The sequence below is a fragment of the Notolepis coatsorum genome, assembly GCF_963971535.1.
Source record: "Notolepis coatsorum genome assembly, chromosome: 20".
Lineage (NCBI taxonomy): Eukaryota > Metazoa > Chordata > Actinopteri > Aulopiformes > Paralepididae > Notolepis > Notolepis coatsorum.
This window is the reverse complement of record NC_140184.1, coordinates 18,987,540-19,008,720: the sequence shown is the minus strand read 5'-3', so window position 1 is coordinate 19,008,720 and position 21,181 is coordinate 18,987,540. Positions and strand designations below refer to the sequence as shown.

Genomic DNA, 21,181 nt, shown 5'->3' with positions numbered 1-21,181 from the left:
GGGCTGTTTCTTTGTTTTCCACGAAACCAGTGAGCTGTCTGTGTTCAAACTCACACAATACCCTGTGGTACTTCTTCTGACTGTGGCGTCTGCCGCCCAATCTGCATCACTGTAGGCTTTAAGCCCTCGCTGCTGTTTCTGAAACAAAGCTGTTTATCTGCTGTGCCTTTGAGATAGCGAAAAACATGTTTTGCAGTAATCCAGTGCTCCTCTGTGGGATCAGCAAAATGCTGTGACAATTTACTCACTACAAAACATAGGTCAGGGCGAGTACATGTTGTCAAATAAATGAGGTTACCTACAGCTTCTCTGTAAGTTTTTACATCTGTCAGTTTCTGAGCATCCTCTTGGTAGTCTAGTTTTTGATCACATGGTGTTTCCCTTGTTCTACATTCTTGCATGTCAAAACGTTTCAGGATCTTCTCCACATATCTCTTCTGGGATATTTTTACACAACTGGCAGACTGTTCGAAGTCCATGCCTAGAAAATGCTTTAACCTGCCTAGGTCTTTCATTTTGAATCTGGTGGAGAGCATACCTTTCACCTGCTCTAGGTTTCTAGTGTTGTCTGCTGCGATGATCAAATCATCCACCCAAATTACAATTATCACTTTTCCTGACTCTTTTGACTCCCTTGAGTAAACACAGGGGTCTACTGGGTTCTGTAGGAAGTGATCTTCAATGAGACATGTATGAAGCATCTCGTTCCAATTTCGCCCAGACTGTTTCAGGCCGTAAATGGATTTCTCTAGCTTACACACTAGCTTCTCTCCTTTCTTCTCGTAACCTTCAGGTTGTTCCATATATATCTCCCTATCTATGGGTGCGTGCAGGTAGGCTGTCTTCACATCCATCTGGTGTAAAATCAAACTGTCCTCAGCTGCTTTCTGCATCACTACCCTTACACTGGTCAGATTGGCTGTGGGGGAGAATGTTTCACCGTAGTCTATCCCCTCCCTCTGACTGTAACCTTTAGCTACAAACCTGGCTTTGTACTTGTCGTGGCCTTCAATACCCTCCTTGATTGAGTACACCCATTTTCCTCCCACTGTCTGTCTGCCCTCTGGTAACTTAGTTAGAGTAAAGGTGTGGTTGTCCTCTAGGGACCTCATCGCCTCATCCATTGCTCTCTCCCATTTCCTTGATTCAGGGGACACCATCGCCTCTTTAAAGGTCTGAGGTACTCCACTCACTACTCTGTAGCAGTAATCAATGCTGGTAAGTGTACTGTCATCCTCGTCACTTTCTCTCTGGGCATAGTCTTTCAGATACTTTGGGGGTTTGTGTATCCCTGTGAGGGATACCTCCCACTGCATGAGGCACGTGACGTCACCTTCGGGTGCTCCTCGTCATCATCCTCTGGGGGTTGCTGACTGTCTGTCTGCACGACTGTGCTAAGTACACTAGGCTGAGGTGTCTCTGTTTCTTCACACCTTACTCTGGAGTTCAGCTCTGGCTCCTCTGTCTGTGTCTCGTTCTCACATGTTGTCTTTGTGACAAATTTGACTAGCCTGTGTTTTTGCACTTTCCCTTTACCGGGATAATAGACTAGAAAAGCGGGGCTTCCTTTGTCGTGCCCTACAAAGAGTCCTTTTTCACATCTGGACTCGAGCTTTCCTCTGTCCTGCTGGTAAGCATAACACACTGATCCAAATTTGTGCATTCTAGCTAGATCACACCTTTTTCCTGTCAGTGCTGTATACGGAGTGGTGCCCGTGTGCTTATTAAAACACCTGTTTCTGGTGTAAGCGGCTTCTTGTACCGCATAATGCCATAGTCTCTTAGGTAAGTCACCATCTATTAGCTTACACCTAGCCATTTCGAAAAGAGTACGTCCTTCCCTCTCTGCCACCCCCGTTCTGGTCCGGGGAGTAAGGACATGACGTCTTGTGTCTTATCTTATTCCTTCTCAACAGTGATTGGAACTCTCTATTTGTGAACTCTGTTCCGTTGTCGGACCTCAAGTATCTTATGTTGCCATAAGGGGCTACATCGGCAAGGAATTTCTCCGTGGCCTGGAGTGTGTCACTCTTTGCTTTGAGAAAGTAAACACACACTGCCCCTGTACACACATCTGTAAAAGACTGTACATATTTAAAGCCACCTATGGACTCGTTGCTTACTGGACCAGCTAGATCTGTGTTAACTAGCTCAAGTGGTACCTTTACTTTTTCTGTGGGACTTCTGTTTCTCGATTGAGTAAACTTCCCCTTTATACACACTCCACATTCTTTGTCAGGTCTATGCTTTTCACCTTTAATGTGCATGCCTTCTGTCACTGCTTGCAGTTTCAGTAAATCCTCGTAATTACAATGACCCATGATCTCATGCCATGTCTGAATATCGTGACTGACAGTCACATTACACATATCATTATTATTACACTTGTCGTTGTCATTACACTCTGTTTGTAGATAATACATTCTCTTGTACACCTATGTTAAATCGCGTACCATCAGGCTCTACATACAAGAACATCTTTACCTTCATTGAAGAACACTTTGGCACAGTTCGCAGTAGCAGATTTTACAGAGAATAGTTCTTGTGGGAACGAGGGTATGTAGAGAGCGTTCTTTAACGTCACTGTACACCGGCGCCCCTCACTGTCTATGAGGTATACCTGTGCGTCTCCTCTCCCCTGCGCCAACCCGAAAGTGCGCTTTCCGTCTGCCAGCTCCATGCTGTGTCTCTCCGGCTCAAAGGTGTTGTCAAAGTTCTTGAATCGATTCCTGTCGTTGATGATGTGGGACGACGCACCTGTGTCCACGATCAGTCCTTTCCTTTGGACCTGCTGCTGCTCTGTTGACTGGGTGACATACACTGTCTGCGCCCCAAAGATGAAGTCCTCTCGTCCCGCTGCTCTCAGGGCGTCGTCTCGACTCGCCTCACGTCCACCGTCGTCGCCATCTTGTCCACAGCCGCCATCTTGTCCATGCGCGTACAGAGCGTTCTGGTCACGTTTCTTTCTGCACACTTTGTCTGTGTGCCCTGTGGATTTGCAGAAGCTACACCAAACAGTCTTTGTGCAGTTATCTTTCCGATGCCCTTTTTCTCCGCATCGCCAACACGCCAGCTCCGTCGGGGGTCTGATCTTCTCTCTCGGTGCCGCCCGGGCCTTCAGTACCCGCTCTCCCGCCTCCTCGGCGACCGGGTGTGTGGTAGCCTCTGCTACCATGTAGTGATCTCTCAACACTTTTAGGCTCTCTCTGCCTTTGTCCTTTGTGTCGCGGAATATCAGCCCCAAGATTGTGTCGTCTAGCAGTGGTGCTAACCCGCAGTATGCGTCTGCATTTTGCTCGATATCCTGGGCTCGCGCTTCCGCCGTTAGTGGTCCCGTGGGGGCCGTCAAGATCGTTGTCTTCAGTCCCACTCCGTGCATGCAGCACAACATTCGCTCTTCCCAGAGCTCGTAGTCCTCTGCCCTTCCATTGAACGAGGGCCTTTCGCTCCTTCCTTTGCTCGCCATCCTCTTTTGATGGTAGGCGTAGCTTTAGCTCCCGTTAGCCTAGCTTTAGCCACACGGTGCTCCCGGTGCTAAACTAGCCTATACTTCAGCTAAACTTGCTACCCTTATTATTTTGCCCCTGCGTGATCTGGGCCCATAACCTGTTGACAGAGTCAGCTGTGGAGCGACAATAATATGTTCAGGACGACAAGGTTTCTCTTTTTAGCCTTTGGCGTGGTTTATTATTCACATTGCACACATCAGTACACGAGACCTTCTCCTTGTGAGAGGCGACGGAGGAAGAGACAGAGGGGGAGGTAACATCTCCTTTTATACCGCTTACCTGGCGTCAGCTTCAATAGCTATGCCTATAGCGCCCTCTTGTGGAAACGGTTAGACAGTTACATGCAATCATACATAACATCTAACTTCAACAGTGTCTGCAATAAATAGTTATTTTAACCATATGTAGCAGGGTGGATTATCCCTGCTTCGTGGGAACGGGTGTGCACAGCCACTGGGTAGCGAGACACAGTAGAGCTCCGTCTGACTGCACCTCCGTCTTTGGGTCTGGAGCTTCAACTGGAGGCTGGCAGTGGGAGTGGATGGGGCCCGGGATTTACCAACCTGGTCTGGTACTCTGGTCTTCCTCCCCTGCAGCAGGGCGGTCAGCAGTACTCCCCAACTCGCTCTCACTTCCCCCAATTACTCCTTTAACCCTCCCACACCTAGTGACTGAATTGTAAATAAATAACTTAGTTCCCCCCGCAAGCAGTACCCTCCCTCAGTGACATTAGAAACCTTACAGTAGAAAGGGAAGGGTTGAATAGGAAGGGGTTAATTGTATTAACGTTACCCACACCAAAATAGTTAATACTAGGCACAGGAATGGACACGCACACAGAACCCTATCTAATTCTTTATGTTAATTTGTACTGTGCAATTACAAAGATTTAATGGCATGTTGAAGTAGGATGGAATCTTGCCATTACCCAAGCTGTAACTCAGTACCTTTTAGGCACCTATATGACACACCAATGTGCTTAACTCATCACCCCCGTCTGGGCTAGTACCATGTATAATACCTCTCTCAGGCTTTAATTATATGGTAAGGATAATACCTCTCTAAGGCTTTACTTGTGACACCACTGGTCAGTAACCTTCCCGCAGGGGAAGGGTTAATTAGATGGGAATTATTATTAAAGAACCAACACGTTATTACACTCAAAGGAAATCAAAAGGTGGGCCCACTTTACCAAAACAAAAGTCATATACTAATGCCGGCATATAATGTTTATGGGGTACCCCTATGAACTGTATTGAGCAACGTTAGCTTCACCCGCAGGCCGCATCACACTGTGTACTGTGCAATAAAATCCTGAGCACTGACGCTCTAATGTACTCAACCAAGATGGCGGCCTCGCCGCGCCCCCACCGTCCGGGTAGCAAGATGGCGTCGAACGCTCTCGTCAAGGGCGCTAGCAAGCGGGGCTGGAGCAGAGGGAGCAGTAGCGGGCTGAGAGCGCGTGCTGGGTGATGGCGACCTCTGCTGGTCGGGACGAACTCCCGTGCGGGGCTGAAGACAGCCGGTGCAGAGCAGCTGTCGAACGCCGGCGAAGACTGGTTGTTAACGGCCGGCGCTGGGTTGACATGCGACAATACTCTAGCCCTACCTTAATTGAAGCTACTCTGTGGGTCCCAGACAGCCCTCCTGCTATTCGGTTATACTGTTACGCAACGTGGCTGGCTACACCACCGGTCTCTTCAGCGCCTCGCGCCCGGTGTATACTGGAGTCAATATAGCCGTTAGCAGCATGCTAAATACACCGCACACACTGCTACTATAACACGTTATCTATGGACGTTAGTCCTTGGGTTCGGTTTCTCTTACTCACACACTATCACGGATACTTCTAGAATAACCCGTCAAATACTCAAGTTCAATACGTTCGCCCGTGTGGTCCACAACGGGGGCTCTTGTCAAGACACGACCGACCAGGTCCAAGTCCACTGTCGAAGAGGCTGGCTCGCCACACTTCCGTTCCCGTTCACTTGCTTCTCCTGCTGTCTCTCTCTCATGCGCTCTTGCCTGCCACTGCCGCCCCCTGCTGGTACCGCCAACTAGCCCCACAGGAAGCGCTGGGTGGAAAGAATATGATCCAATTTACTGTTTATAATCCATATTCCAGCCGGTAGAAGGAGAAACTCGCGTCATTGTTCGAGGGAGTATCAATGGAAACTAGTTAATATATCTTGGTGCACCAAGGGGAGATAAAAGGCAAGTCAGCACTTCTGAATAATAGCAACATATTCAGGGTGCTACACATAGGCAAGAACAATATTCATACTATAGGTACTAATATAAAAAATGGTAAGTGTAACGTAAAAATCTTTTCCACAGGTATATTCAGGTAGGCATAAACGGTAAGTATGAAACTACGTATTTTCCACGTACACATGAAATTCTCCCACTATGCATGGTACAAAGTAATGAATCATATAAGCAAACCCCCAGTTTGCTCGTTAGGAATTCTTGGGTCCACATGAGATTCATGTGCTTTCTAGTTTCCCAGAAAAGAAAGCGTCTAGCATATGGCTTATATACACTCTTGTGTAAAAAAAAATTAAATCATGCTGCGCAAATATTATTTTTACCTCTGTAGTGAGTGTGCGCTTTTAACTGTAAGAAAATGGAACTAATGGTAAAGTTCATGGGTTCAAGGTTTATTATGCTGCAGGCGAAAAACACGTTTCCTGTCTTGCCATTTTCACATTGTTGAGCTTCGGTAGTTTATGATATTCAAGGGGTTTTCACTCTTTAAAAAAAGCTCCATCCAGCTGGAATGACTACAGTGCTCGGTGCCGCAGACAGGATGCACTGGGAATGTGAGAAGGACCAGACGAGGTGAAGAAGGGAATCCATTGAAAACACACCATTACAACTAGGACGGTCACGTGGCTCCATTGTTGTCATTTCTTCACACCAAGTATGTGACTTATGGCCCCTTAGAGAAACATTCCCACTCACAAAATGACCCCCTTCTTCTGGCCCAGGATCAGTGCTATTGTTTTGTTTTTGGACTGCATGTCTTGCCTTTGCCTGTCCTCTTGTGTCATATCAGTATAAAATACTATCAGGAGAACGTTGGCAGAAGCCCAGGATCCACACTTGAATGTTGTCTTTTCCACAGTGATGATGGGATGTTGTTTGCCCAGTGTGTTCACTGCCTTGTGACTTTTAGCATATTTCCAAAACAAATACAATTAATGCATTTTTAGTTCATATGGGATGCAATTGTTTGAGTAGACTTTGATACATATATTAGGGCTGTCAAAATTAATGCTTTAACTCGAGATTCATTTAAATTCTTTAAAGCGTTACAAAAAATGTATCTAGATTAATCTATGGAGTGAACATTTTTCAATATAATATAAGAAAGCGGTCTAGCTGAGTCAATGTTGATGGTTTTGTTGAACATTTGTATTTCACAGGAGATAAACTGTATTCAAAGAAAGCTATTAAAATAATCTTTAAATCTAAATATACTTTCTTTGTGTTGATTTTACATTAATTCCATGATTTTACTCAAGTAAATATCTGTTACAAGCTTCAGTCTTAAGTAGAAAAATGCGATTTTTAATCTAGATTAATCTAGATTAATTACAGAAAATTGTGAGATTAATTAGTGAATTTTTTTGTAATCTATTGTCAGCACTAATATATATATATATATATATATATATATATATATATATATATATATATATATATATATATAGGCAAAGTTGACACAGAGACGACCCAGAATGGGAGAATAGTGGGTGGCGGTTTATTCCAGCCAGGTTCCAAGGAGCAGGTGATAAGTTGGTACAATCTCAAACATCAAACATTTTTATAGGGCAATGGAAATTGGCAAAATATTGTTCAAGGAAAATACAAATAAGTGATGTCATTTTGACACGTAAACTTCCAGAAGATTCAGGAGTCTCAAGAAGGGAGTCAGGTCTAACCTTGAACTCATAACCCTCTTGACCTGTCAATCAAAGTCGAGAGAGACTAGCGGTGTGCATCATTATCATTACACATAGCTCAGCCCATACATTTAAAGACTTGATGAGTCCAATCTTACACTTCACTACTTATAGGGTTGGTTTAAAATAAGGCTCTTACCAATGCCAAAATACTGCTCATGGGAAAGCTATGAAGCTGTTCTGAACATTCTTCCTTGGAGAGGATTACATCATGGCAAGTTGCATAAACCAATCATGTTTTTGTGAAATGTTCCAAAACACCCTAATCGGTTGTCTTTCACCAAGTTCCTGGTGCTTACAGACTGCAAAGCTGCAGTGAAACAATTAACAATAGAAACATGAATAGATATTTCAGCATTCAAAACTCATACACGGTCTTACACATCTGATAGAGTTTAGAGTTGATTTGTCACAGCACTTGTTCCTGGTTTCCTAATACTGTATGTTTAATATTTGTAATATGTTTGTTTTTTCCCTAAATCTCCATATATGGGTGTAACTGTAGTTCTAACTGATAACTAATTACCTGCCAACACTGTTACGATACTGTCTATGTGTTGATATATTATGAGCATCGTGCTCAGATTTAGATACTGTGTTGATATATTATGAACATGGTGCTCAGATTTAGATAATGTGTTGATATATTATGAGCATGGTGCTCAGACCTAGAGGGGAGGCTGGAAGAACAGAAGTTAAAAAGTGTTAGAGGCCATGCACCTCCATGCAAAGGGTTATTTTCTCATGGTAAACGACACCCCCCTTGGTCCTTGATGCATAAGATATTTGCACATTAGATCAGTGAAACTTTAACAGCCCCCAGACTTGGTTAAGCAATAATGATGCGGTTTAGTTTCAAACAGATGCCTTTTATTTTCTTCTTTGCACAGGACCAATGTCAGCATTGAGCACCTTAGAACCTTCGTAGCACCATGAAAACAATAGTAGGCTAATCAAAGCATAAAAATAACATACGCCTATCATTCTATAGTCTCACAAAATTGATTATTATTAAAAAAATAAAGCTCATGAATTATTCAAAAGAAACATTTCAACTTTAGCAATATCAATTTACCTTTTGTACCAAAAAGACATTTACACAAATAAACAAACTTTACATGTTCAGGAACGAATCTGCAGTGTTAGCATTGTAAATAAAGCAGTTCTGCAAGACCAAACGAATTGGCATTGGTTTTAACTCTCGTTCTGATCTCGTGAGAACAAACATGATTTCGTGACGAACTTTATACCATACAAAAAGACGAACTCTGCCCCCATACATTTACATTTACATTTAGTCATTTAGCTGACGCTTTTATCCAAAGCGACTTACAAGTTCTGTACGACAAGCCATCAGGAAGGGCACAACTCTATCAGCTGAGCAACAATGTTCATCAAAGTGTTGAGTGCTACAGTGTAGGTTAGTTTATTAGGACAAGTGCATGACAGTACGGTTAGTTAGGGTTAGATTTTTTTTTTTTTTTTTTTTTTTTTTTTTTAATTCAGATAATGGTTGAAGAAGTGCGTCTTTAGTCGACGGCGAAAGATTGGACGTGATTCGGCTGTCCTAACTGGGGTGGGTAGTTCATTCCACCATTGTGGGGCAAGGACTGAGAATAGGCGACTTCTCTTTGATGACCCTCCCGGAGCTTGGATAGGAGTAGGTCTGAGGCGGCCAGAAGATGCAGAGCGTAGGGGTCTTGAGGGTGTGTAGTTAGAGACCATTGACCGGAGGTAGGCGGGAGCGGTTCCCTTTGCCGCACGGTATGCTAGGTCGAGGGCCTTGAAGCGGATTCGTGCAGCAATGGGGAGCCAGTGCAGGTCCCTAAGAAGTGGGGTGACATGGGCCGACTTCGGTAGGTTTGAGATCAGGCGGGCCGCTGCGTTCTGAATGAGTTGAAGAGGCTTAGTGGCAGTGGCCGGGAGGCCAGCGAGCAGTGCATTGCAGTAGTCGAGGCGGGAGATGACTGTTGATTGGACGAGGAGTTGGGTGGCTTCTTTTGTCAGGAAGGGGCGTATCCTTCTGACGTTGCTCAGGAGGAATCGGCAGGTTCTGGTCGTCGCTGCGATGTGAGCAGAGAAGTTCAACTGGTCGTCGAGGACAACACCAAGGTTCTTGGCGGTCGGGGACGCAGTCACAGCTGCATTCTCGACTGTGATTGAAAGGTCGGTTAGGGGGGAGGATTTGGCCGGCAGGTGGAGCAATTCTGTTTTGCTTAGGTTCAGTTTGAGGTGGTTGGACGTCATCCAGGCTGAGATGTCGGACAGACAGGCCGAGATCCGCACAGAGACGTGGATATCTGAGGGAGGGAAGGAGAGGAAGAGTTGAGTATCGTCGGCATAACAATGGTAGGAGAAGCCATGAGACGTGATAATGTTACCCAGTGATTTAGTGTAGAGGGAGAAGAGAAGGGGTCCTAAAACCGAGCCCTGGGGGACACCCGTCCGCAGGGGGCGGGTGGCCGACAGGGTCCCTCTCCATGACACTTGGTAGCCCATGTGGACACTACAGCAAAGTGCATACATTGCAACTGAGATGAAGAGAGATTACACAGATAAGTTACACAAGGTTTTCTAAATAGAACATTAATGTAAAACAATAAAGAAACATGTATAAACCATTACATTAAAGTTTACTAATAATAATAAGCATCTGTCATAAAGCAGTATCAAAGTGCTATAATTTGTGGTCATTTACAGAGGCATTAGACTCATTGAGGCATGCAGTCGTGCACACACGCGGTTACACAGCGTGTTATTAGTAGGTCACTCAGGGCAGAAGTGCGCGCAATGATAAGTACCCGGCCGTTGTAGAAAGCTACCCGGCATAATAATAGGAACCTACGAGAAGGTGGGGGGCTGCTTGATCTCCACTTATGCATAATAATCATCTGTTCTGTGCGCAACTGAGGGAACATGTATGCGCGTGCGCGGTAGCCAGTTCCCATATTACGACTGCACCAAGAGCCAAGAGCCTTCCTCCTGTTACTCAATGAACAGTCCAGACTCTCATTGGCAGGGACCTCACCAGGTGACCACTGGGCTCCAATGTCTGAACTTGTGGGCTGGTCATGGACTCCTGTCAGAGCCTACTGCGACGCAGTAGTACTGCGTGCATCGTTGTGGTGTCACAGAGCCATTTTCATGGCCTGTGGATGTTTTTAAATCACAAATCCTGGAACTTGACCCTGAGAAAGTCTCAGTCATGGAAAGTGCAGGACAAGATAACCAACCCTCAGGCTAGATTTGACTGCTTTCTTGTCTTCTCTTATTAAATTAGCAATATTTTTTTTTTATCCACTTTTTCTCCCATTTTTCTATATATTTTTTCTCCCATCCCAATTTCGTATCGTCCAATTCAACCCTCCCCTGTCACGAACGCTGTTTCTTGCCTCCCACAAGCCGGCTGCAATGTGGACTAAGTCATACATAGCACAAGTCCCCTCCGGTACTTGAGGTAACAGCAGTCGCATCTTTTCACCTGCGCAGCTCGATCTCTCAGTGGCGAGGAGTAACGCGTGGGAGGCTCACGCTGCCCCCGACACTTCCTGATTCTACTGCGCAGGCGCACCAACCGACCTGTAGGAGTCGCTGTCCACAACGCCCGATCCTCACCCATCAGTTTCCCACCCCCTAATACGGCCAATGTGTATTAGTATGGACGGCCAGCTAAACTAAAAGCAATGTGGAGCGCTGGGCTTGAACAGGCAAGCCCAGCGTCTCCGTCATTCGTGGCGAGTGCCTTGCCCACTACGCCACGTAGCCGCCCAGCAATATCTGTTTTATAACCAACCATCACTTCGTTTTGAATGTCTATAAGATAATTAAACCATAACATTGGTTTCCTATATATATATCATACTTAGAATTTTATAGTCTCTCACATTAAGGTGAGAAAGGATTTATTATCATTAATCTCATTCCTTTTCCAGAGTCCAAATGCAAGGACATTATGAACCATCTCAACATTCTGCTTCGAGCATCTTGTTATTTCCGACCCTGCTCACTCATGGTCTTTCTTAACAACACAATACCAAGTACATCATTCATTGACGTTGAAGATGATTTTGCTGACATAAATGCTGTCAACAGTCTTCTGTATCTTCAGATACATGGATCGCAGTTCACTTCAGAATTTAATCTTGATCTAGATATAATTTTCCAAGGTGTGCATTTCCCCCCAGTGCTTTTAATGTATTTCAGGGTGAATGGAGCTAGAATAAGTAGTCAAGTCAAGAGTTTTATTTGTCACGGCATACAAGCATACAGTGAAATGTGGGGGGTCATGCCTGCAGCGATTGTGCAATAATACACGTAATAAGAATAGGAATGAGAATAAGACATTTGTGCAATAATACAAGTAATAAGAATAAGACAGGTATAATGTACATAAAGTTTACAAAAAGCATGGTAAGACATGCTAAGGTCCTGCGATAGTGCAATACAATGTTAGCTACGGATGAGGCACTGGGTCTGTACACTACTATACAATGCTATACTATACAATCTACATTTATACTATGTGTCCTTATGCTAACTTGCTATATCCATCTATTTACTATACAAGAACCACTCCCGTTCTCTTTTCTTAATTTTTTTTAAGTGACCTTTTCATGACTGTTAGTGTGTGAGAGTATACAGTGTGTGTGTTGTGTGTGTGCTCATGTGTGCTTGTGTGTGGAGAGTTCAGTGTTCAAGACTCTGATGGCCTGGGGGAAGAAGCTGAGCCGGAGTCTCTCTGTCCTAGTTTTTTTTGAAAGGGTTAACAAGTTTCTTTAATAGTTGTCATACAGAAGTACAGAATACTTTTGTACAAAATGCTTCTTACTGTTGCGCTCCAGAGACTGTGCAAGACAAGATAAGTATGAAATAAAAACATAGTAAAATTAGAAGTAAAAAAAGAGGTCACAGTGTTCAGTTTAGACATATGTACAATGTTCGATGCAGAATAGACGTAGTTACCATACAATATACAATACTGTGCAGTGTACTAATATACAATACTATATAGTGCAAGGCAGAAATGGAGAAATGGGACGAGGTGCAACTTAGGTACAATTCACAGTAGGTGTACGAGTTGTAGTGCAAATCCTTTATCAATAAATATAAAGTGTAAGTGTGTTTGTGTGATCTAAAGTGTGGAGAGTGGGTGCTGCAGTGTGTTGTTTGTTTGAGTGAGTGTGTGCGTGTGGGTGTATGTGCTGTGTGCATTTGATGGTTGTTGCATAGTGATTATTGTTCGTTTAGCGATTATTGTTCGTTTAGCAGCCTGATGGCCTGGGGATAGAAGCTTCTTCTGAGTCTTTCTGTGCTCGCCTTAAGACTCCGGTATCGCTTGCCTGACCGCAGCAGTTCAAAGAGGCAGTTGTTCGGGTGGCTCGAGTCCTTAATAATTCTCTTAGCCTTCCCCTTGCACCGCTTGATGTAGTTGCTGGTGTTTGCAGGCGTTTGCCTGACCGCAGCAGCTTGAACAGGCTGTTGTTGGGGTGGTGAGGGTCTCTCATTATTCTGCAAGCTCTGGATTTGCACCTCTTGTTATATAAGACCTGCAGGGGTGGTAGTGCCATACCCGTAGTACGCTCAGCTGAGCGCACCACTCTCTGAGTCTGTAGGGCCTTCTTGTCCTGTGCCTTGTTGTTTCCATACCAGGCAGTGATGTTTCCAGTCAAGATGCTCTCTACAGCTCCGGAGTAGAAAGACTGGAGTATCTTCCCCAATACTCTGAACTTCCTTAACTGTCTCAGGTGGTAGAGGCGCTGCTTCGCCTTCTTTACGACTGAGTCTATGTGTGTTGTCCATGTCAGCTCTTCTGAGATGTGGACCCCCAGGTACTTGAAGCTGCTCACCCTGTCCACGGTAGCCCCGTTTATCCTCAGTGGTGTGTGTGTCTCCTGCTGTCTCCTCCTAAAATCCACGATCAGCTCCTTGGTTTTACCAATGTTCAGGAGCAGGCTGTTGTCCTGACACCAGCGTTCCAGTGCATCAACCTCCTCCCGGTAGGCCTTCTCGTCGTTGTCAGAGATCAGCCCCACCACCACGTGTCGTCCGCAAACTTCACTATGGAGTTGGAGCTGAACTTGGCCACACAATCATGTGTGTATACTGTATAGTGAATACAGCAGGGGGCTCAGAACACAGCCCTGGGGGGACCCGATACTCAGGGTGATGGTGTTGGAGGTCTGACCCCCCACCCTGACCACGTGCGGCCTTTCACTCAGAAAGTCCAGTACCCAGGCGCTCAGAGCGGAGCTCAGACCCAGCTCGATCAGCTTGTCCACCAGTCTGGTGGGGACTATGGTGTTGAACGCTGAGCTGTAGTCAATGAACAACAGTCTCACATAGCCCCCCTTCTGGCAGTCTAGGTAAGAGAGGGTACTGTGTAGTACTTGAGAGACCGCATCGTCAGTGGACCTGTTTGGCCTGTATGCAAATTGCAAAGGGTCCATATCACTGGGGAGGGAGGCACAAATGTAATCCTTAACCAGCCTCTCAAAACATTTCATGACCACAGAGGTGAGTGCCACCGGTCTGTAGTCATTAAGACCTGTTGGGGAGGATTTCTTTGGTACCGGTATTATAGTGGACACCTTGAAGCAGGCAGGGACTACGGACTCAGCCAGGAATAGATTAAATATGGTGGTGAATACTGGGGCTAGCTGGTTAGCACAGGACTTAAGTATACGTCCTGTTATCCCATCTGGGCCAGCTGCCTTTCTGGTGTTCACCCGCATAAATGCTCTTCTCACACTGTGTTCCGTCACTGAGAGAGTGCCCCCCCCCCCCCGCGCGGATGCCCCCTCCACGACGACCGGTGCGTCAGTGACGTTGTTAGCCGGTGAGCTAGCGTCACCACTGTTTGCACCGAACCGTGCGTAAAAGGAGTTGAGTTGGTCCGCGAGAGAGGCGTCTGCACTCCCCATTGAGGGGGCGCTGACTTTGTAGTCAGTTATCGTCCGTAGTCCTCGCCATAAACCTCTTGTGCCGTTCTGGACCATTTGTGCCTCTATCTTGTCAGCGCACGTCCTCTTAGCAAGCTTTACAGCCTTGCGCAGACTAGAGTATAGACTGTAGCCTTATACTCCTCCATGTTTCCTGACGCTCTGCCCAGGTTATAAGCAGTGGTGCGAACGTTCAGAGCCACAATGTATTGTCAACCCATGGTTTCTGGTTCGGGAAGACTCAAACCTTCTTTGTGGGTACAATGCTATCCGCCTTGAGCTCGCCTGGAGCTCGCCTGGAGCATTCCCCAGTCGACGTCATCGAGTGCGTCCTGTAGCGTGGCCTCTGATTGGTCGGACCACTTCTTTACCTCACGTAAAGCGATGTGCTGGAAGAAGTTTGGCATCACTTTCTTCAGATTCGCCTGATTGAAATCACCGGCTATGATCATGGCTGCGTCTGGATGTTTGATCTGGTGATTGTTTAGATGTCCTTGTAGATCCGCCAGGGCCCTGGCGGTATCCGCTTGTGGTGGAATGTACACCGCCGCCATGATTATAGCGGTGAACTCTCGGGGGAGATGAAACGGGCGACATTGGATGGACAGATGTTCTAGGTCCGGCGAGCATGAACGAGAGAGTATCTTTATCTCCTTGGGGCTAACCCAGCCGTTGTTCGTAAGAACCAATACTCTTACCGGACTCATCTGTACGGTCCGCTCGGAAGACGGAGAAGGAATCCGACGGAGAGATACTGTGATCCGGAGTTGTTGGCTTTAGCCATATCTCCGTCAAACATATGATGTTGCAATCCCTCACGTCCCGTTGGAATCAAACCCTTGCACGGAGATCGTCCATCTTATTCTCCAGCGAACGAACATTCGCCAACAGAATTGATGGGATTGCCGGCCGGTAAGCAGAACTTTTTAGCCTTAATCTGATTCCACTTCTCCTTCCCCTGTGCTTTCATTTAGTCCCGCCACCTTTTCCTTTGTCCTCGTCTTTGTCCCGTCTGATCTCCAGTGGCCAATCTTGGCAAAAAGTGTTGTCATTTTTTTTATAATAATAACAACCATAATAACTAAAAGTGCGCACAATCTCTGCGGAGCAAAACCGACGGCGACTGACCGCGGTCGCGCCATCTCATATTACAGAACTGGACAAAGGGGCAAAAGCAAGGAAGGCCTTTTTGTTTGCATGTGGAGAGGGGAAGGAAGTGGTCTTGATGATGCATTTCCTCTTTGAGTTCGTACTCCCGACTCGGCAGCCAAGCTTCCTTTTTTATGTTATTTATTTATTACCCAGGGACAATGCACATAGATCAACACTTTCAGTTCCCCATCAATGTAAATGTGCCAGAGTTTGCTAATGAGCTAGTTTTCATCCGTAGTCCCTGCCTAGCTGTCTTAAATACTTCGAAGCTTTGAAGCTTCGTTCGATGGGCACGAGATTCGAACGGGAAAATAAAATTTGAATATTAAAAAAATAATAAAAAAATTGGAAGAAATTATTTTTTCACCTGCAAAATCTTGCTCCTACAATGCAACAGACGTCATACGCCTCATTAACTCTGCCTCTCTTTGTTAACTACAACAAGCACATGGAGATTCCTCATTAACTCCTCTCTGTGTTTAATACAACTTGCTGCTTTTATAAAGCCTCAAATGACAGCTTACAATATTTCATAAAAGCAAAGTGTTTCGTTTGTCTAAGATTTAAAAAGGTTTAAACTTTACAGCACTGACAATTCTCTATAGTAAACGTGCTTAATTAAGTCGAATTCTGCCTTTGTCTCTATTAACTACATATAAATATGTATATAATTGTTTGCTTTATAGACGAAGGTTGCAACATAATTATGTAATGTAATGTTGTTGGCTGTGTAACGGATTATTAATTTAATTAATTAATTAATCCAATCCAATCCAATCCACTTTATTAATAGAACACATTTAAAAACAACAAAGTTGACCAAAGTACTACAAGTCCCACAACATAAGATTTATTTTTTTAATTAATTAATTTAATTATTGTCGAAGCTTCGAATTAAAATCGAATCTTGGGCCCAGAAGCTTCAACGGCCAAAAAAAGCTTCAAAGGTCAGCCTAAACCCACATAAACATGGGAAGAACATGCAAACTCCACACAGAAAGGCCTCCCACCTGAGTTCGAACCCAGGGCCTTCTTGCTGTGAGTGCTTCCTTCTTCATGTGATTCTCCTCCCAGGTCTGCTTCTCCATCGCCAGCTGTTCCCACCAAGGCCTTCATCTCCACCTGGCGTCTCCTCTTCTGCTCGTCTCTGGTCTGGTCCAGTTCCTCTCTCAGAGCTCTGCCGGCCAGAGAGCTGTTATCCTCCAGCTGTCTCCACAGATCCTGCAACTCTTGCTAGCTACCTGGCAGCCAGCTGGGCCAACCTCTCCTTCTCATCGGGCGCCTCCTTGTATAGACGTCTCCTCTGTTGCTGCAGGGATAGCTCCACTTCCTGTAGCTGCTTCTCATACAGTCTGTCTGGTCATCGCCATCTCTCTCTCACAGGTGGACGGTTCAAAACCAGAAGGAATCTATGTCATTGGACAGATATAGAACAGACAAGTCAAGTCAAGTCAATTTGATTTATATAGCACATTTCTAAGCAGCGGCAGCTGGCACCAAAGTGCTTCACAGGCAGCTTGATAAAAGACAAAAATATTACGATGCAAGATATAAAATTAAAAACATAGTAAAACAATGAATGTAATAAAAACAGGTAGGACACAGTAAAGCAAAGAAGATAAAAATGGGCCAGGGGTCTAGTGGTGATTAAGTGGGGGGCAAGGCCAGGGAGAACAAGTAGGTTTTTAAAAGTGATTTAAAAACCTGCAAGGTCTGGGCGGCCCGTATATTGAGGGGGAGGCTGTTCCACAGTCTAGGCGCTGCGGCAGAGAAGGCTCTGTCTCCCTATAGTCTTCAGCCTAGTTCTAGGCACCACCAATGGCAGCTGGTCGGCTGATCTAGGGATCTGTGGGGGGTGTGGCAGTGCAGGAGCTTGGATAGATAGGGAGGAGCCGTGCCATTGAGTGATTTAAAAACATTTAAGGCTAGTTTAAAATCTATCCTAAAACAAACAGGCAGCCAGTGGAGCGAGGCCAGAACTGGGCTGATGTGCTCATGTTTTTTTGTTTTGGTGATTAATAAAGTTGTTGTAAGGCACTTTAGTTTGATGGAATGTCTACAGAACTTTAAGGAACTTATTATTGGAAGTCTTTGGTATTAGTAGGTGTTAATACGTATCTATGACAGTATCTATGGCCTGTATTTATTAGATCTCACAGAGTAGTGATGATCAGATATTTCCGTCAGACTCCTCTGTTTGAGTAATGCCCTGTTTCACACTTACACATCTGCACATGGGAGCTGCCCAGTATAGCCACAGTGTGACACTGTTGACCACTGAGCAGCTCCACTGGAGCAGTTGGGGGATAAAGGAGAATACCATTCATTTAAATAATTTATTATGTTATTCCTGTACCCCAGGACAGTTCAGCCAACATTTGGACTCTGTGCACTGAAAGACCACACAGCTCTGTTTTGCCATTTCTTGGACAGCCCATGTATTTGCAGTGTAGAGTCAATCCAAATCACTTGGAGTGTGAATGTGATACATCACAAGAAAGTACTCAAACTCGTCTTTTTAACTATGAATGGACACAACACTGTAACTTACCATCTTTAGATAATAAAGTTTGAAAACGTTGTTCCTTAAATTGGAGTTATATGGTTCTTCGCCCAAGGGTTTCATTTGGTGGGGATTAACAATTCTCTCCAAAAGCTAGAAGACAGAGAGAACTCCTCAATTTGTCACCTGGATGTAAAACCTGCTCCATAAACAATGAATGGGTCACCTCTCCAAACCTTAGGCCACCGCTGCCTCAAATTCTTAATTCTTAATTTAGGAAGGATTGTATAGTCATATGACCTGGCTATTCATCCTTAGGTCAGTACTCATATTCTTAGAAGTCTGATGACACATGGCCAGGGCCCATATTTATCACACTTCTAATAGGAGTACTGATCTAGGGATCACTGTTCATGTCACATGACCATGCATACCCCACTATGACTTATGAGCCAATCTGGTTTTAGGTCAGCACTCTGCCTAAGAAATCCCAGTCCCCGGTCTCTTCATGTTGATAGTGGAAGCAGATGCAATAGATTATGAATGATTTATTACATTTATAGATATGATTTTATTGACTGTCATTGGGCTTTTAAAACGTTTATCTTACAACCATAAACCAGCTCCAAGTTGTTTCCTTGATATGTCTTATGTGTCAAAGTATTATCGGATAATATTGGGGGCAAATAAACAAGTTATAAATGGTGTAATCTCTACCTGAATTAACTTCATGCAATTGTATTATGTACCAAGTACTGCATGCCATCAATGGTCAAAGCTCTACTTCTGTCTTTCATCTTAGATCAAATCACAGAGTGGATTGTTGGTGTGGCTTGTGTGTTTCTAGTAGTGCATCAGATGGAGCCTCGTATATTCGTTCTCCTATAGGATAACACTGCTCTTACACATAAGACATTTACAGGCTATTGGTGGAATCATCAGCATTGTCTGCAGACGTGACGTGAGCATGTAAAAATATAGGTGTATTAGATGTTCCCAATTATGTTACCATGCAGTGTGCATCAACAACAACAACAACAACACACACACATGCGCACAGTGCACACACGCACTTAAAGGGGAACTATCTTATAAATGGCCTTTTTGAGTGTTTAGCATTGTTTCCTAGCTATGTGAACTTATATTAATATGATCTATGTCTCAAAATTCTCATATTGGCGCATTCTTCCAATTCTCCTCTCACAATATTCACCCTCACTGAACTGAGTCGTTTGAAAATGTGCCTATATGTGATGTCATATAGTCACCGCTGCATGTTAATGTTCAAGAGGCGGCGCAGGCCACACAGTGGTTTAGGAGCCCAGGCTCAAAACAGCTCGAGATCTTGAGGTAGAAAAATGCTGTTTTTGAGGACTTGATTAGAAATACAAAACAATGAATAAAAAAAATATATATATTACAGAGGTGTTCCATAGACTCACAGGAATTGTGTAAAAGTGCCCAAATAGTGAAAGAAATAGTAAAATAGTTCCCCTTTAACTACTATTGTGACTGTTTAGACTTTAGAGCACTGCCTCTAGATTACATACAGTAGTGTGCAATTGATACCTGCATGTAACTAAATCGTGCGGCGAAGGGAACGGCTCCCCTGCCTACCTCCGGTCAATGGTCTCTAAATGTCTCTAACTACACACCCTCAAGACCCCTACGCTCTGCATCCTCTGGCCGACTCAGACCTACTCCTATCCGAGCTCCGGGAGGGTCATCAAAGAGAAGTCGCCTATTCTCGGTCCTTGCCCCACAATGGTGGAACAAACTTCCCACCACAGTTAGGACAGCTGAAACCTGTCCAATCTTTCGCAGGTCAACTAAAGACACACGTCTTCAATCATTATCTGAAATTTTTAAAAAATATAATAATAATCTAACCCTAACTAACCTTACTGTCATGCACTAATATACTAACCTACACTGTAACACTCAACACTTTGATGAACATTGTTACTCAGCTGATAGAGTTGTACCCTTCCTGCTGTCTTGTTGTACAAAACTTGTAAGTCACTTTGGATAAAAGTGTCAGCTAAATGACAAAATGTAAATGTAATGTAACTGACAGTAATGCGACGTTTCTGAATGTGTGAATGAAGGCTCTCAATATGTTCATCTTTCCCTTAGGTATTTGAAGTGAGAAACAGACATTTGCCACCTAAAACTATGCCATGTTAATAGATGAGCTATTAACTGAGGAGGGAAGAGACCAACCGCCTTGGAAGACTACAGAGTGCCCCTCAGACTTCTGCTCTAACCTCCACCACCAGCCATGGGGAAAGGTTACTTTATCAGCAAAAACCTGGGCATAGCTGGGATTGTCCTGGGGGCTGGAGCTGTGGCCACCATCATAGCCCTGTCAGTTGTGTTTGATAAAGAGAAGGCTAAGAGCAGAGGAAAACCAGGAGATGGACCAACAGCGACCACCACCATGCCTAAGTCCACCTCCACCCCTGCCGGCACATCCACCCCCATGCGTCCCTGGGAGCTCTACAGGCTGCCAGACGCTCTCGCTCCGGTCTCCTACAACGTGACCCTGTGGCCTCGACTGGTGCCAAACCCCGGTGGCCTGTATGTCTTCACCGGACACTCGTCTGTGGTCTTCACCTGCGTGAAGGAGACCGATCTCATCCTCATCCACTCCAACAAGCTGAACCTGACCGTCTTCGAGGGCCACCAGGCTCAGCTGAGCGGGGTGGACGGAGCGGCCGTGCCGAAGATTGTGATGGCTTGGCTCGTCGTGAAGACGGAGTACCTCGCCATTCAGCTCAGCGATAGACTGGCAGCTGGAAGGTCCTATGTCCTTTACACAGCGTTTCAAGGAGAGCTTGCAGACGACCTGGAAGGATTCTATAGGAGTGAATACACTGAGGACGGTGTAAAACAGTAAGCCGTCTCTCACACATATTCAAATCAGAATGCAAAACGATTAATCTACTCTCCATTAGGAGGTGTAGTCTGACGTAGGGCTGGGCGATATGACCAAAAATGATATCGCGACAACGATATCGATAACAATATCATATCACTCTATATTCGATATGATCGATATTGTTATAAGTATAAAAAAATATATATATATTTTTTAAAACAACAGATGTA

The 21,181-nt window shown here is 44.8% G+C and overlaps 1 protein-coding gene across 2 annotated transcripts in view; it reads left to right on the top strand.

Moving 5' to 3' along the window:
- LOC311247255 (aminopeptidase Ey-like) overlaps window positions 1-21,181 on the top strand; it is a 64,643-nt gene that overhangs the window by 2,611 nt on the left and 40,851 nt on the right. For both annotated transcript variants that reach the window (XM_084337606.1, XM_084337607.1), the window contains one exon: window positions 20,207-20,965. In XM_084337606.1, the coding sequence (XP_084193732.1) occupies window positions 20,352-20,965 (614 nt within the window). In that variant the 5' untranslated portion in view covers window positions 20,207-20,351. The remainder of the gene's footprint in view (window positions 1-20,206; window positions 20,966-21,181) is intronic.